This window comes from Oryza brachyantha, chromosome 2 (assembly GCF_000231095.2).
Source record: "Oryza brachyantha chromosome 2, ObraRS2, whole genome shotgun sequence".
Classification (NCBI taxonomy): Eukaryota; Viridiplantae; Streptophyta; class Magnoliopsida; order Poales; family Poaceae; genus Oryza; species Oryza brachyantha.
The window spans coordinates 20,893,923-20,910,748 of NC_023164.2; the positions used below are offsets into that span (position 1 = coordinate 20,893,923).

At 45.8% G+C, this 16,826-nt stretch overlaps 3 protein-coding genes across 5 annotated transcripts; 1 reads left to right on the plus strand and 2 right to left on the minus strand.

Moving 5' to 3' along the window:
• Nucleotides 1-7: 7 nt before the first annotated feature.
• Nucleotides 8-7,173, plus strand: LOC102714152 (mechanosensitive ion channel protein 1, mitochondrial-like). 3 transcript variants are annotated; one of them, XM_006647626.1, is made up of 7 exons: nt 8-45; nt 1,231-2,079; nt 2,559-2,827; nt 3,011-3,111; nt 5,438-5,545; nt 5,673-5,882; nt 6,887-7,173. In XM_006647626.1, the coding sequence occupies exons 2-7, from the start codon at nt 1,316-1,318 to the stop codon at nt 6,962-6,964; spliced, it is 1,530 nt and encodes a 509-aa protein (XP_006647689.1). In that variant the 5' UTR covers nt 8-45; nt 1,231-1,315; the 3' UTR covers nt 6,965-7,173. The 3 variants fall into 3 exon arrangements, with proteins under 3 accessions (XP_006647689.1, XP_015689660.1, XP_015689661.1); XM_015834174.1 differs by lacking the exon at nt 8-45 and adding an exon at nt 980-1,124 and having other exon boundaries at nt 6,887-6,971; XM_015834175.1 differs by lacking the exon at nt 8-45 and adding an exon at nt 980-1,124 and having other exon boundaries at nt 6,874-6,949.
• Nucleotides 6,901-9,055, minus strand: LOC102714432. The gene is made up of 2 exons (XM_040521439.1): nt 7,426-9,055; nt 6,901-7,319 (listed from the first exon to the last, which is right to left on the minus strand). Exons 1-2 carry the CDS (start codon nt 8,854-8,856, stop codon nt 7,206-7,208), a joined length of 1,545 nt encoding a protein of 514 aa, XP_040377373.1. The 5' UTR covers nt 8,857-9,055; the 3' UTR covers nt 6,901-7,205.
• A 3,008-nt stretch (nt 9,056-12,063) lies between these two features.
• Nucleotides 12,064-13,160, minus strand: LOC121053567 (brassinosteroid-responsive RING protein 1-like). Its single transcript, XM_040521077.1, has one exon. The coding sequence runs from the start codon at nt 13,027-13,029 to the stop codon at nt 12,385-12,387; it is 645 nt and encodes a 214-aa protein (XP_040377011.1). The 5' UTR covers nt 13,030-13,160; the 3' UTR covers nt 12,064-12,384.
• Between the last annotated feature and the right edge of the window lie 3,666 nt (nt 13,161-16,826).

Below are 16,826 nucleotides of genomic sequence, written 5' to 3' on the forward strand. Positions count from 1 at the left end.
CTGTTCTTCTCAGTCCCGTCCCGTGGCTCCTCCGCTTCCCTAATCGTAAGCGAACACCCCATGCCTCCATCCCGATTTCCCTGGCCCTGGCCTCGTGCAATTTCCGTGTGATTCATGTACTTTCGCTGTATCTGCTTTGCCTGGGCTTCTATCTAGTGTGGAGGCGAAGCATTCGAGCCGAGCTTTGGGGGTGGGGATGGGGGAGGGGGGGGGGGTCGACGCCTTGATTTGCTCCTGTTAGTTTCAGATATATTGGGTGTTCTGGTGCTCATTAATGGGCGGTTGGGTCGGCTGCTCGTTTGGTGGGCTTCGATGGAACTGTGGCTGTCGTTGTCGATCGAGCGACCTGTCGTGCGTGTGGTTAGAGAGCCGTGTGCTGAGACGTTGTGCCATTCTGTCGAACACCTTATGATCAACCATGGGTAGATGCAGCTTAATGCAGTTTCAGTGTGTAGACTAAAACGGTCATTTGTCTGGAAACCCATAGCCCTACTTCGCTGGCTGAAGTGATTGTTCTACGGACTGCAGTCAATTGTCAGCTCTGGTTTTGCAGTTCATTTTTCGTCCAAACTTCACAATTTTGTCCGTGACTGGTTTGAGTACTATAGCATAAACTGTTCACTTTCATTATCTAAAAAAATCATTTACTGTCGCAGTCGTGCATGTTGACGAGGTCGTCCTTGTTAGCTAACTTATTTGGTGCATGTTGTGTCAGTTACTTTTTAGTTAATCTGCTATTCAAAACACGGTGATGGCTACATCCACATGTGATGTTGTCTAAATATCCAATTTAGGACTAACATAAAAGAAATGGCCAAAACATGTTGAAAATTGTGATGAGCATGCCAGTTATGATCTATCATAATTTTTCATGACATCTCCTTAAATAAGCTGCGTTCACTTGCTTTAGCAGTGTTTATCAGAAATTATCAGTCATTCGTTTAGCGCTTCTACTGATACTATATCTTTCCCCTATGGAAGTGCTTGGATTCTCAACTGTTTTTTTTTGTTATGATTGAACTGCAATAACCATATCACTGTCAATCCTCATGTAAGAACAGTGTAAGAGGGGAGAAAAACAAAAGAAGCGGAAAATATGGATGCAGACAACTGGGTTACTAGGAGTATGTGTGATTTACCTTTAAATCGTTAAAATCTATCCATCGATTTATGCAGTTCCATAGAAAAGGGAAGAACTTTGCACTTTTCTTAATTTCTTATTTCTTGCAGGTCAATCATCTGGATATCTCAGTCAGTGCAAGAGCCTTTTTGCTAATTGCTTTGCCAAGTTAAACTTGAAATTTTAAAGGATACAATGTCCAGGAGTGCAGTAATTTTGCAACGATTTCGTCGAGAAGCTGCCAGTCAAAGCCTCACAGGGACATCTCTTCAGTCATGCTCATATTTTGGTTTTCCTCTGAGATGGTTAAGCTGCGCAGAGCACACCACAAAATGGGGAACTTTTACATCTTATCAGATTGATGACGTTGATCCATATTCACCAGTTAGAAGTCTAGCAAAAATCTGTACACCTCCCCTTTCATTTCACATAAACCACTGTTCTCACTCCAGTCAATCATTGGGTTTCTCAAGTGTTTCAAGTCCTCGTCGCATGTATTCGTCTGATGCTAGAGCCAATCCAGAAGATCAAGAAAATGCTATTGCCAAAGTTTCTTCTACAGAAACTTCTGAAGTTGGCACCACAGATCATGGTGGCAACACTTGGATTGATACTTTAGACAGTGCTCATCACTCTACTATAGACGCCACCACAGCCGCACTTAAGAAAATGAAGGAGCTGACTGATGCAATTGTACCTCACATCCAGGAGTTGTATGTTACTTATCCAGATCTACAAAAGATGGTCATTCCACTTGGTGGGACACTGATGGGTGCAGCAGTTGCATGGTTTATAATGCCTATTGGTCTAAGGAAGCTCCACAAGTACACATCGGAGAATCCTCTCATAATTCTTCGAGGGGATTCAACCAACAAATACATGCCTTACCGAACAAGCTTGTGGAGTGCATTGGAAAATCCTGCAAAATATGTTCTCATTTTTATGGCATTTTCTCAGATGTGAGGTCCAATTTCACCTTTACAGGGAGAAATTTATTAGTTTGATGCATAGTATTGTTATATTACAGGTGCTAGAAATGACAATAGATTCACCAATCTTAGAAAGATTCGCACTATATTCTGAAATGTACAAAAATAGCAGCTGCACCACCTTCTTAGTCCAAGGGAAATTCCGAAATTACTCTAGTGTATCTTATTTATTTATTGACAAAGGGGACATGCTATGATGCATTTTACACCTGTTTTGCCCTCTAGAGAATTCTATACAGCATTTATGTGGAAGAAATTTGTTGACAACATATGGTGTTTTTCATTATTCTTACAGATATGATAGCGTGATTATTTGCTTCTTTTGTACAATATGATGCAGATTGTACATACTTTCTTATTTAGACACAAACATATAATTAAATTGTTTTCCAGTGTTTTACTTGGTTCTAAATATATGCAAGGTTTCTAATTCTTTTCTCCTTCCTCAGGGCGGCAGTTGTTACGCCAGGTATTTCAGATTATCTCCCACAGGCATGGAGAGGAGCATTTGTATCTCTTGTGTGGTTCATTTACAGGTGTAAAGCTAACTTCATTGCTAATTTTATGACCAACCAATCTGCTCTAGAGATGGACCGAGACAGATTATCAGCATTTGATAAGGTGTCATCATTAGCACTGATTGCACTTGGAGGAATGGCTCTTGCTGAAGCCTGTGGTGTACCTGTGCAGTCAATATTGACTGTTGGAGGTGTCGGAGGTATGCTCGAGTTTTCAGGAATAGTACATAAGAGGCTGTTTGTGTCAACCTATACTTGTTTCTTTTCATTACAGTTTCTTCTTGAATTCGTATATAAGTAGTAAACAGTGTGCATATTCCTACCAATAACTAAAAATTCTGAACAAGGTGTGAAATAACAAGTTTTTCTCTATGCTTCTCTAGGTGTTGCTTCTGCTTTCGCTGCTAGAGATGTCTTAGGTAACATACTAAGTGGGCTCTCTCTACAGTTTTCAAAGCCATTCTTGGTTGGAGACAACATAAAGGTGCATGCTCATTTGTTGGAACCATGAGTTAATTTTACATATGTATATGTGCTACCAAGTTTAAATTCTTGATCGTTCAAACACTATGGATAAGGCATTCTCTTGTTTTAATGGCTTGTCTGGTGGAAAGTTCAGATACATGTTACTTATTATCTAGCTAAGTGCCCAAGTCAGTATATTAGGAAGATACTCCCTTCGTCCCAAAATAAGACAATTTTTCAATTTTTAGATGCAATGTTTAACTCTTCGTCTTATTTTAAAAAAATTACGATTAATATTTTTATTGTTATTAGATGATAAAACTCATGTACTTTGCGTGTGACTTTTTTTTTGAATTTTTTAATATTTTTTTTCAAATAAGACGGATGGTCAAACGCTGCATAGAGAAACTAAAAAATGGATATATTTTTTTTTGGGATGGAGGGAGTATCATTTTACATCAACAAAGTAGAGGTAGATGAAAAATGTTGGAGTGAACCATATATTTACATGAATAATAACTCAATTACTTGATAACTTTGAAATAAACCATCCTACCTTAAGCGCATCTTGGTTAATGCATAAACCTAATAGTGAATCAACTGTGGTTAGACCTGCGAATGCTTTTTTTTAGATAAAGGAAGCTTCATTGATATTAGTCCTATGCATAACTAGGATCAACACAACCAATGATTATTAAAAAAACAAAAAAAGGTGCCATAACAACAAATATCATGCCAAAACAAACAACCACCACCACAATTGATCTTCATCCTCAAATTCCACAGAAGCAAAATTTGGACTATGGAAAAGGCTCCCAAAACAGCGCCTTCAAAAAGGGAACAATGCTCATTGCCATGATCCAATCAGGAAAGACCAGACCAAAGGTTTTCACCTCGGGAGAAAAACTTCGACTCCAAACAATGCCTTCAACAAGGGCCATTGCTAGGCACAAGCAATTAAGGCTAGAAATAGGGATTTAACCCTGGAGTCGAGGATCCGGTACCGAAAGGGCACCACCTAATTAAGTCCCTTGCACTGTTAGCCCCTCCTGAGCCAAAGCTCTCCATCCCACCCAATCTTCGCCCAATTGCAAATGGCCATAAACCGTCATTATAACCATCTTTAGGTATGCTACCCTGCGATGATTATGATGTGAACAAGCCAATGGACATACGCCCATAATCTGTATCTAAAGAACGGAAAGAGATTTGAATTTTTTGTCACCACACAAATTGAGGCCCATTGTCATTGACTCAGATGGTTCCACGTATCATAATCACGAGTGTCAATATAAACAATTTGACAACGAAGTGTCAAATCATAAAAAACGGATGAACTATATGCATAAACAAAACCGAGAATTGAAGACAAGATAACTCAAGTCTATTGGTTAGAGTGAAAAGCCCGGACTTTAAAATGAAGATGCCTTTGTGAGTAGTTGCTAGTTGACATGGGATGGACCTTAGAAAACACTGCCACACCACTAACATTGCTGCCATAGCCACTTTGCCGCCGACAACCGCTGGTCCATCTCGTGGCAGCCATCACAAGCTGAGTCAAAAGCATAGCAACCGTAACCTCTCGCCTATGGATCTGAACCAAACACATCGGCGCATCCGCTGGACCCGATCTCCAGAGACCGCAGCGTCACCGCATGCTGTCGGCCAAGAAGCAAGGAGACCCGGAGGAGACACCCACACTGTGAACAGTCAATGGTGATCTGGTGCAGGATGCAGCAAGGACGCTGGTCAGCCGCATTGTATGAGATGGTGCACGGCCAGATGGAGGCCGTCCTTGAGCTGGTGACGTCATGGTCCATCACCGATCGCTGCTCCATCACGCAGCTGGCTGCTGCCACTGTCTTCGACCCAGGCGTTGCCAGATGCAAGATCCAGCCACAAAATTCCCACCGCCACCTACATCGAGGGCCATTCAACACTTCTCAGGTGGAAGTGAAAATGGAGCTGTCTTGTTTGGCTTTTCCCAATCCAAGAAACTCATGTTAATTCGATTTATCTAATAAACATTAAGTTGCCAATCAAAGCCTCAATTCTAACAAGAGCTTGACCTGGAAATGCTGTATCCTGGATAACATCAGATCCTCTTATTTGATATTTTCAGAAGAGTGAGAAATCAAACTATCATTGGTAAGAGTAAATGTAGGCTTGGAAAAACAAAACATCTGTTAAAAGTTTACTCTTAAAAGAGAAAAGTCTTGACCATTCAATATTCCATTATCCTGATCAGTAAGCATGCCTTGAAGTTCCTCTCTATGTTTGATACTCCTACATTGAAATTCAGACCAATAATAATATTTGAGTGATTTGATGTTTTTCGTTTGTAGGCTGGGTCAATAGAAGGGAAAGTGGTTGAAATTGGACTGACATCTACATCATTGATCAACCCAGAAAACCTCCCTGTCATAGTTCCTAACTCGCTGTTCTCCAGCCAAGTAATGTTCCACCTCTGTGGTGATTCTGTTTTAGATGCACCCTGGGCATCATTTTCATTTCATAGACCATTGCTTTGACTCTGCTTCGTGCTGGCCCTCCTTCACATGATTTTGTCTGATGATACAGATTATAGTCAATAAATCAAGAGCTGTGTGGCGTGCTAGTGTGGCAAAAATACCTGTAAGAATTGAAGACCTTGGAAAGATTCCTACTCTATCAGAGGAGATAAAAGTGAAGTTAAGATCGAACCCAAACATTGATGCTCCTTACTGCTATCTCTCACAGTTAGAAAGTACACATGGAGAGCTTACCATTGGTTGCACCATCAAAAGCATGGTATGTTAGCTATACTCTTATCATAGCTCTGACAATTTTGAGCTTTTAATAGGTGATTTTACTTCTCTTGAACTCTTGCACTTCGATGTAAAATAATATAGGGCTTCACAAGCACTTGCTATGGCAAACTGGTATGTGCTAATGGTATATTCTGCACTGATAAATGGGTGTGTATGCATCTTTCATACACAACTTCACATTGACATTAGCTCTAAAAATAACCATGGTTTCGACTTGAGTAATAGCCCATTAAACAAACCAAATACTGTTCACTGTGGTAGGAACATGATGCCATATTATCCAGCATGATGTCTTTCACTCACACCGCAAGAAGTCACCTAGAATGATGTCTTGCACTCCCGCAAGAAGTCACCTAGATACTCTCACAGCACAGTTGATAACCCCTTCAAATAAGTAGGTCGCTTTGTGTACATAGATATTCAATCACATCTTGGCAATGCATATGTTAGTTTTGTCAAATATTGGGATTATGTCATGTTATATATAACTTCTTTACATATAAATGAACTTCGAGCATTCAAAATACAGAAACAACTATGTTATTATACACACCTCAAGCCTTTTATCAGAGATGGGGAGAGAGGATGATGAGATAAGGGAGCATATATAAAACAACTGACCTCATACTGTAAACTGAAAGTCACATTTTTCTGAACTCCCACCAATAATAAATATTATAAAATGTGAGTAAAATATTCAAGAAAGAGGCAGAAATAATGCATAGAAAAAAGTCTTTCCACGTCACATGGAGGGTTTTATGGCAAAAGCAGTTTCTACGCTCTGAATGTTCTTAGGAAGCAGATTGACAAATAACACTTACCCTGCTCTTTTTAAGTGGGGCTTGTAACTCAACTTGAATTTCATTATCATGCGTTTATCATAGCACAATTTTTATTTCATACCCTAAAGAGCTGCTGTCGGAGAGTTGACTAGTCATTTGTCTTCTATTTTCTTGATTACAAAATTTTAGTGATCTTTTGTAGAGAAGGGACGAATGGACATCTGTAGAACAAGATATTCTTTTGAAAGCTGCCAGCACCATCAAGCAATATGAATCCTGAATATGCGAGCACATTATAGTTTTCTGTTCTATTCTTTTCACTTTTACGGCAACAAGAGGCAACAAGTGGTTAATTTTTCTGGTTTGGCATGGGAGTGTAAATAGAGCAATCATGGCTCATGTTTGAATCCCATGTGCCTTTACTCTTGAAGAAAGTTGTCATCCTACTGTTACATGGATACAAGAAAAGGAGAAGAAATATGAATCACCTATGCACTTCTGTCTTCTGTCCATCTAATGGATTATACTTGACTGAATTCCCAATCCTTGCATACACCCACGTCTATGGTCATCGTCTTGTTTCCTTCCTGTCCTTTGGGAGTGGACAGCACCCTGCAGCAGTTTCGCATTGGAGACTGCACATTGATGCAATATATTAAACTGCTTGATCTTATAAATGATCAATGCGAATAGAAGGAGTTGCGAGTTGCAACAAATGAGAAAGAGATGAATGAGGATTACCCGGTCCCATAAGCCGGGGTCAGGCTTCTTGAGCACGACCACGGTGTCGAGCAGCGCGTCCGGGTCGGTGATCTTCCACCGGCACGGCGGCCGGACGTCGTTGCGGTGGCGCCACCGCTGGTACGTCGTCACGGTGGTCTCCCCGTCGCGCGCCACCGTGCGCCGCGCCGAGGAGAGGTAGTAGAGCGACGGCTTCTCGCAGGGGCGGCGCGCCAGGGGCCTCGTGTTGAACGCGTGCGCCTTGTAGTCCGCGCGCCGGTACCAGTTCAAAAACGTCCGCGCCGGCATCTCCATCTCCCGCGCCGAGATCATGCCCCTCGACACCATCACCACGAACCCCCACGACATGGACACCGTCCACCGGTTGCCCGCGTCGTAGCATATCGACTGCTGCATTGCCCCCGCGGAGTCCAGCGCCACCGGCCCGTCGAACAGCCTCCGCACCGCCGCCGCCCGCGACCGCGCGGTGGGGAAGAGCGGCCTCACCACGTCGAGGTGGTGCAGCGACACGAGCGGCGCCACCGGGTGGGCGGCGAGGAGGCCGAGGAGGTCCCCGTACACGTCGTACTGGTGGAACCCCGGGTGCCTCGTGAGCGGCACGCCCAGCTCCGCCATGCACGCCTGGATCCGGTCGTCGCTCCCGTACAGCGACGGGTACCGGTGGATGCAGGCGTCCTGCATCCGCTCCAGCCTCGCCGCCAGCGGCTGGCTGATGGCGAACCCGCCGCCGCCGAACGCCATGCCGTACGAGAAGTAGATGTTCTGCAGGTGGCTCTCGGAAGGGTACCCAACGTAGTATGGCTGCCGGTGATCGAGCTTCCGGAGGACCGCCATGAGGTTGTCTGGCAAGAAGACGGTGTCGTCGTCGCCCATGACGTACCAGCGCACGCCCGGGAGACCGAGGCGGAATGTCTCGGAGACGATGCGGGAGATGCGGATGGCGGAGCGGTGGCCGCGGCGGTTCTTGTAAGGGAAGCCGGAGGTGTCCGACGAGATCTTGATGGGTGGCAGCCCAGCCGGCACGCTGGACTCCTGCACCGGTTCATCCATCCACACGAACCCGCGCATTCCGGCGTTAGGGCGCCACCAGATCCCGATGTACTCCTTCCGTTTCTCCCACAGCCGCGCGGACGCCGCAATGCCGAACACCACTTGTTGTAGGGTTGTCGCCGTCGACACCGGGGCAGCCGGCGGCGTGGACAACGATGATGGCGTATGGTTGCGGGTGGAGAGGTGGGACAGCGACACGGAGGTGGTGGCGACTGCGCGATCAGGCGGGCAGGAGGGCGTGGAGGAGAGAATGGCGTGGAGGGTGTAGAAGATGTAGATGACCGTAAAGGGAAGAATCAAGAGGATGATGTAGCGGAGGATGGAGGCCACGAGGGTCTCTTTGCCACCGCCGCCGCCGCCGGAGGCGGCGGCGGCCTTCATTGCCCGGGCCGTCTCGGACCGTCGCTACTGTCTCTCCTCCTCGTTGCCGTCGTCGTCGTCGGCGGCGGTGGCGGCGAAGCGAGCTCTCGTGGCGGAAGATCGGATTGGATTCGCAGGAGGAGATAGATTTTGACGAGACGCGATGGCGTGGCGTGCGAGCTCGTCGGGTTGCGCGCTCTGCGCACGGGAGCGGTTCGTTCAGCTCCTCCTCCTCGGGGTCTCGTTTGTTTCTATCTCGCCTTTTCAGTTTCGATTCGCAAGCCTTCGCGCGTGGATCTCACCGATTACGGTTTCCTGGGCTTTTTAAATTATCTCACGGGCTTCCAAAAGTAACGACGCGGAAGATGGGCCTCCGGTCCAAACTAGTCGACGGGACTTGGGGAGCCCACTAGAGAAGAGAAAATCGAGGGCTCGAACCAACCGCAGGTCTCTTTCTCTTTCCCGGTCGCGGACGGAGAAACGCCCAATCTTGACAGGAACAGCGCGAGCGAGTGCTTGGGGGTGTCACTGTTACAGCTAAAAAAGCATGTGATTCCTTCCCTTGTCGTCAGGGCGAGGCACATGGATCATGAGATGCACAGTGTCTGTCTGCGGGTGGCATCCGTGTCGAGTTACCAACTGACCACATTCTGCGTGCACGGTCAAGCTGCGAAACCTTTTGCAGACGGTCTTCTTTAGATACTTACCATACTACACCAGCACGCATCTACGGACTATGATAATAGGAGTGGGATTTTTATTGTTCATGGAATTTCTTAAAAAAGAAAAAAAAAAGGGTTGGATCTATGTCATTCAATCTGCTACAGTTTTCAGAAGATCGCTCAATGTCCTGCGACCTGTTTAACTGTGCCACCTGAGCTATCGAAAGAGATTTATTTTGTAAGATTCTTCGGTACCTCCACCTCCAAATGTGCCACTTGTGTGAACCAATTTATGGAGCTGCAACAAGTGCACGTCAAAGCCTCGGAGGCCTGAACGTCTCCCTCCCTGTAGAGATCGTCCTTTAGATTTCTTCCTCCCTCGGAAACAAAACTCGGGGGAAGGATATTGGTCCTTTTCTCGGCGAGCTCGCGACAACGAAAGGGAGAGCGAGAGAGTTGGGTAGGCCACCCGATTCACGGCACGTCGAAAGCGTGTTGGGCCGGAGAGCACCCCCGGCGCCGATCCTGCGGGCCCCCAAATGGCCTACCGCTCTCGTCGTTACGCCCACCCGGAGACGGCTTCGGATTGCGAGAGACAGAGACAGCCTCAGGCCGTTCTTAAAATTTTTTTCTAAAAACATCACATCGAATCTTTAGATATCTAAATAAAGCATTAAATATACATGAATATTAAAACTAATTATACAGTTATGGAAAAATCGTGAAACAAATCTTTTGAGCCTAATTAGGACATGATTAGCCATAAATGCTACAGTAACCAACATGTGCTAATGATGGATTAATTAGACTCAAAATATTCGTCTCGTGGTTTTCAGACGGAATCTGAAATTTGTTTTTCCATTCGTATCCGGAAACCTCTTCCGACATCCGATCAAACGTACAATGTAACCCCTTTAGCAAAAATTTTTACAACTAAACAACCCCTCATTTTGCCACACACACGCGCGAGCTGCCTTGAGTAGTAGGTCTGAGCATTTGGCTCGTCGTTCTAACTGACTAAACTCTGACGAAATGGCACGATACATGTTTGCTGCTGCTGCCACAGATCGGGCTCAACTCCACTCTTGTCGCGTTAAAAGTGAAGCTTCGATGTAGTCCAAACCAAGACACGAAGAGGAAAGAGGCGAAGGGACGGCGGAATTTAACTATTTGCCACTTTTAGGTTTGTCACTTATCCAAGTGCTCTTCTCAGCTTTGCATTTAATATTTTGTCACTAGAGAGAGGTTATTTCTTAACTATTTGTCACTTTTGCCTTCTTGGCGAGCCGCCGTGACGTGTCCGGGTGGAAAGTGACATGAACCTCACCCATCAGCCCCTCCCCTCTCCTTCTTCTCCACCTCCGGCCGCCGTAGCTCCTCCACCTCGGCGTCCTGCGCCACCGCTGCCCCGACGACAAGCGCGAGTAGCAGTAGCAGCGCCACCGCGGCGGCAGTGCGTGAGGGCGAGCCACTCCGCGAACGTGATGGTGAGGCGGGGTCGTCGGCAGCGCCCCGAGGGCGAGCGTGAGGGAGAGCCAGCGAGCATCGGACGTCGGCCACGCCATGGTCGTGAGGCGGTGGGCTAGATTCGGGCGTGAGGCAGCGGCCGCGGTCATGAGGGCGTGCGGTGACGGGCGTCGGCGCAGGCCGTGCCACTGGGGTGAGGCAAGCGACCGCTGAAGCAGACCGCACCATGGTTGTGAGGCGGCGTGCCCCTTGGAGCAGACCATGCCGTGGGCGTGAGGCGGCACGTTAGATCCGGTCGCGGCCGTGAGGTACTCCGCACGGTCGGCACCGCTCGTGGCCCCGAGGACATCGTCGGCTTGCTCGGAGGATAGGGTCAGCAACCAACTCGAGGAGGTGTCGCCGCGGCAACTCTGCTGTTGCTGCTTGCGCTCGTCGCTGGGGTGGAGGAGATATGACGGCCGAAGGTGGAGAAGAAGGAGAGGGGAGGGGCTGACGGGTGGAGTCCATATTGTTTTTCCACGTGGACACGCCACGGTGGCTTGCCACGTAGGCAAAAGTGCAAATAGTTAAAAAATAATCTCTCTCCAGTGGTAAAATATTAAGTGTGAATCTAATAGGAGTATTTGGATAAGTGACAAACCTAAAAGTGGTAAATAGTTAAATTCCGGAAGGGACGAGGGGGCTTCTGGACTCTGCTTGGTTTCCTGTTGTTTATTATACTCGTATATTAGCTGTGGCGCACGCACGGTGGCTGGCTGGCTCTCTAACCTGCGATCTAACCGCGGCCACCGCGTGAGCTTGCGAATGTTCGGCGCAGCTACACGGGGCGGAATAGATTAGTGCCCGGCCGCGGCGGCTGCCTCAGCGTGCAGTGCAGGCTGCGGCTGGTAATCTTTCGCTGTCGAGAGCTACGCGTTGACCGGATTTGGCCGCATATTTAATGGATGTGCTCTGCCCGTCAGTGCTGCTGCAGCGCGATGATGACGCGAAACCGGTCAAACAGGCCGTCGGTTAGATTAGATCACGCGAGATCCTCATGGTCAGGTCGGATGAATTCCGGCGATTAATCAGAATCGGCGAGAAACGGGTAAGATTTGGATGGCACAAAGAGGAGATTGAAGTAAACGGCCTGCCAAATTAGCAAGCACCCAAACTGCTCTGTTTCCAACAAATTTAATAATCTGCAAAAAAAAGGATTCGCAACTTCGCAGGCTTGGAAGATGGAATCGGCCTACATAGCAGCAAACTATTCCTACTTGTGTTTTTTTGTGGTGGGTTTTCCTTGGTTGGCGCCTATGTACAAATCAGGACGCTTTTTCTCAGCCGTGCGCCCGTGTGGTGTAGTCGAGCAGCTGCTGTGAGTTGGCGGCGGTCATGCCGGTTGCGACGAAATTGACCGGACCGGTGGGTTGGCGGCGGGTCACTGGAAACCGCCCAAGCCGTTGAGCAGCAGCTCGTGTGGTCGCAGCAGCGTCGGGGTGGGCGCCAGCGGCAGCGGGGATGGGTAGTACGAGAGGTCGTAGTCGGACGGCTCGGGCAGGCCGGCGGCGGCGGCGGCCGCGGGCAAGAGCTCGTCGGGGATGAGCGGCGCGCGGCAGAGCGGGCAGGTACGCTGCTCGTGCGCCATCCAGCGGTCGAGGCACCCGCGGTGGAAGACGTGGCGGCAGTTGGACAACCGCCGCACCTCGTCGCGGCCGCCGATGCCGCTGAGGCAGACGGCGCAGTCGCCGCCCCCGCACACGGCCGCCGGGGCGGACGCCACCAGCTCGTCGAACCGCACCACGGGGAGCGCCTCCTCGATGGCCATAGGCGGCAGCGCCCTGAACTCGGGCCGGCGGTGCTGCAGCGCGGGCGACGACGCCGAGGCCCAGGCCTCGGCCACCCCGCCGCGCCCCTGCAGCAGCTCCTGCTCGGTGTCCGCCAGGGGCGGGTTGTCGATGAGGTCGCCGAGGCCGACGGCGTGGAACGCCCAGAGCAGGAAGCGGTGGAGGTGGCCGAGGACGAGGAGCACCTGGAGCAGCAGCCTCGGGAGGAGCAGCTCCGAGTACCCCACGGGGAAGCCCATGTCGGCGTCGATCTTGGAAACAGCTGAATTCTATCACCACACCAGTGCAGGAACAGGAGCAGAGGGAGCTGAGCTGAGCCAGCCGAGACGCGGGGGGTGGGGGGGGCAGTGCCGTGCGTGGTGGGGAGGAATGGAGTGAGACGATGCGGCCTTATATAAAAAGCGGCGAGGCGAGGGGAAGCAGAGCAGAGGAGGAGGAGGATAACGCGGAAAGATCGTCGGAGGCTGGGGCGCGGCTGGCCGTGCAGCCTGGTTGGTTGGTTGGTTGGTTACCTGTTGGTTTGTGCGTGCGCGTGTGCGTGCGCGTGGGTGTGCGTGCTGCGGGTCGTGGGCTTGGGTGGTGGTGGACTGGACTGGACGGAGGCCTTGTTTAGGGTTGTTTAGATGGGATGTTTGGACAAGTATTAAATATAGATTAATAAAAAAGTTAATTTTATAAATAAGAACTAATTCATGAGATGAATTTTTTTGAGCCAAATTAATCTATAATTAGCAAATGTTTACTATAGCATCATATAGGCTAATCATCGATTAATTAGGCTCATTAGATTCGTCTCGTAAATTAGTCTAAGATTATAGATGGGTTTTATTAATAGACTACGTTTACTATTTATAATAAGCGTCCAAACATCCGATGTGACTTTAGCCCCTAGAAACAAACATCCAGGTTTTTTCCAAAAATATCACATCGAATTTTTGGACACCTAAATAAAACATTAAATATAAGTGAACCAAAAAACTAATTGCACAGGTACGAAATAAATCTTGAGACGAATCTTTTGAGCATAATTAGTCCATGATTAGCCATAAGTGCTACAGTAACCAACATATACTAATGACAGATTAATTAGGTTCAAAAGATTCGTCTCGCGGTTTCTAGGCTAGCCGTGAAATTCGTTTTTCATTCATATCAAAAACTCTTTTCAACATACAGTTAAACATTTGACATGACATTTTTTCTAAATTTTTTCTCGATCTAAACACCGCCTCAACACCCCGTGAGGCGCAACGGCAAGGCGGCCGGGCTGATCCAGCGACCGATGGATGATTCGGGCGTCGAGTGTGCCACCGCGCGATCTACTTTCGCGCTAGTAGCAACTTGCCCTGCCCTACTTGCTTTAGGTAGGCCCGCGCCAATCCCCCATCCCCTGCAGCGATGCAACACCGCTACTCCAGTGGAATACTGCTGCGGTGAGATACGTATCGACGAGCCGGTAAAAAGATTCGTTGGCCGGGAGGCAGCGGGCTTGTTGGATAGGATATGGACTGCCCAGTTATTATAAGGGCATGTACAATGTTTTGTCTTGTAAAAAGATCTTATCCTATCTAACAGACGATAAGACAGTACGGGTACGTGCTATAATGCCAAACCGACACCACTAGCACTGTTGTATGTCGCGTCTCGTCTATTCACTAGTACTATTGATTACCCTTGATTTATATATCAAAATATAAATTAAATGTTTTGCAGACAAACAAATAGATAAGTTATTGTATAAACCGTCTATTTAGTTGTCTGTATGTGTCAAATAGACAACGACCTGTACTTGCTCTAAGCAGGCCAAATGCTGTTATGGAGGGAAGATGGGAGAAAAGAGGAGAGAAACGGACTATAAGTTTATAGTCAGTTTAGGCACAAGAAAAAAACTATGTAAGAGAGACATATGTGTCATGCATTAATGATAAATAGCTAACTATTATATGATATTATATGAGTGAGCTAAAAAAGACTATAAAAAGTATTATAGCCAGCTTGTTGATATCTCTTATAACCAACCGTAAACAACGGTAGGATTTTATATTTGGATCTAGCATCGCGTCCCTGCTTTACAGGACTGTACATGGATCAATGTGGACTTAAGCCGTGTTTAATCCAGATGGGATCAATGGGTGGCAAGTGAATTAGATGGGTCATTTGTACACAATTAATTAGATATTACTCCCTCCGTTTCGTAATATAAGATATTTAATTTTCTTTACAATGTTTAATCATTTGTCTTATTTAAAAAAAATGAAAATATCATTTATTTTGTTTGTGATTACTTTATTATTAAAATAACTTTAAGCACGACTTATTATTTTTTATATTTGTATTAAATTTTTAAATAAGACGAATAGTTAAACGTTACGAAAAAAATCAAACATCTTGATCTTACGTAAACGGAGGTAGTATCTATTGTAAATTCGAAAATTCGAAAAGTAAACGTTTGATTGTCTAACAAGTCTTTTATACAAAACTGTTTGTAAAAGTCAAATCGTTTAACAACTCAGCAGGTATGCTTATAACCAACGGTAGGATATTGGATATACCACTGGCATCAAGATAGTAAGCCTATGTTCTTCCTCCCTATTTTTTTTTATTTTGCATGCACGCTTTCTAAATTAAAAAATGGTGTGAATTTTTGTTAAAAGTTTGCATACATAAGTTCACCATCTCGTCTTTTTAAAGTAGATATTTTTAACTTAATTATCATTTATAACATTAAATAGCTATTAAAAATTAGAAAATCTCCCATCTTCCATGTATAACCTAATAAAAATTGAATCAAACGCTACCTTAGGTTTACTAATAGTTGACTATATATACAGGGATGTTAACGATCGGATAATACTCCGACCCGATCCGTTCTAAAACCGCTCAAATTGAGGATGTGTTAGGGTTTAAAACTATTCGGTGGATACGGAGTCTGATTCGGAGAGTGAGTTACGGATTTGGATACGGATGTGGTATATGGTATAGTTAATGTCCGGTGGATACGGATTATCTGATATTTTTACCGGATTATCTGATAGTCATTTTAGCGGATAATCCGAGTTTTTTTAGCTCACAACGCACTAAATAAAAAGCCCATCAATAGCCCAAGTATTTTTCATCTAATATTGAATGGCAATATATTGATCACATGTACATATCACATCTGGTCATAATAATCCGTGTCCGAGTTAACTCCGCACCGACTCCGCACCATTTCCGATGTCGGCAACAATTTGCATCCGCATCCGCTTAGAAATTATGGTTTAGGATATGATATGACCATTGTCCGTCCAAATCCGCTCCGTTAACATCCCTAACTACATAGTCCCTCCATGTGCAAATGTACGTTGGCTAGTTCATTTTTAAGCTAGCCAACGTCGAATAAAAAAGTTTGGAGGAAGTATATATATTAGATATTTGTAGCCCAAAAAGAAATTTAGATTTAGGATAGTTTTAGAATTCATCTCTGTCCAAAATTTCATTTAGAAGAGTTAGTTGATCAGTTGTTTGCCTCTGAGGTTTTCTTTATTGGACCGCGGGCGTTGAATTTTTATTATTATAAATATTTTATCAGTTCTAAAACTAAATTTCAATTAATTTTTTTATACTTGAACCTTTTGACCCTATCATCTCATTTAGTATGGCTAAATAACACTGTCACATTACGAGGAGTTTGTTTTTTTATTGCATCAAGCGATTTTTATGAGAAAGTATTGTTCTTAAGGAGCACCAAGAGGTTTTAATGTAAAAATTTACTTCATTCATGTCTGTAAGGCATATCTTTTGGTGCTACTCATCTACTATAAAATTACTCTGGTTATTGTCAAGTGAGATATTTTTTCTTTTCTTTGGATTTTGTTAATTTTTTATGCACAACGATTGTCTAATACTTCTACAAGCTTTTTGTCTCTTTGCATGGCTAATTTGCTCACAGTCAACCACGTGACACCCAACAAAATAACCATGTGAAAAGCGCTTTGCAACCTGTAATCAATCTTATCAAGATTAACTTTTCTTTCATGTGGCATTGAACTATTGAAGT

What these genes read in the sequence shown, in the direction of transcription:
- LOC102714152 (XM_006647626.1), top strand. Translation starts at nt 1,316, where the DNA reads ATGTCCAGGAGTGCAGTAATTTTGCAACGATTTCGTCGAGAAGCTGCC. An exon ending in TGGTTGGAGACAACATAAAG is followed by an intron (nt 3,112 to 5,437) that starts GTGCATGCTCAT and finishes TTTCGTTTGTAG; the next exon opens with GCTGGGTCAATAGAAGGGAA. An exon ending in GTTGCACCATCAAAAGCATG is followed by an intron (nt 5,883 to 6,886) that starts GTATGTTAGCTA and finishes GATCTTTTGTAG; the next exon opens with AGAAGGGACGAATGGACATC.
- LOC102714432 (XM_040521439.1), bottom strand. Translation starts at nt 8,856, where the DNA reads ATGAAGGCCGCCGCCGCCTCCGGCGGCGGCGGCGGTGGCAAAGAGACC. An exon ending in ACCCCGGCTTATGGGACCGG is followed by an intron (nt 7,320 to 7,425) that starts GTAATCCTCATT and finishes ATCAATGTGCAG; the next exon opens with TCTCCAATGCGAAACTGCTG.
- LOC121053567 (XM_040521077.1), bottom strand. Translation starts at nt 13,029, where the DNA reads ATGGGCTTCCCCGTGGGGTACTCGGAGCTGCTCCTCCCGAGGCTGCTG.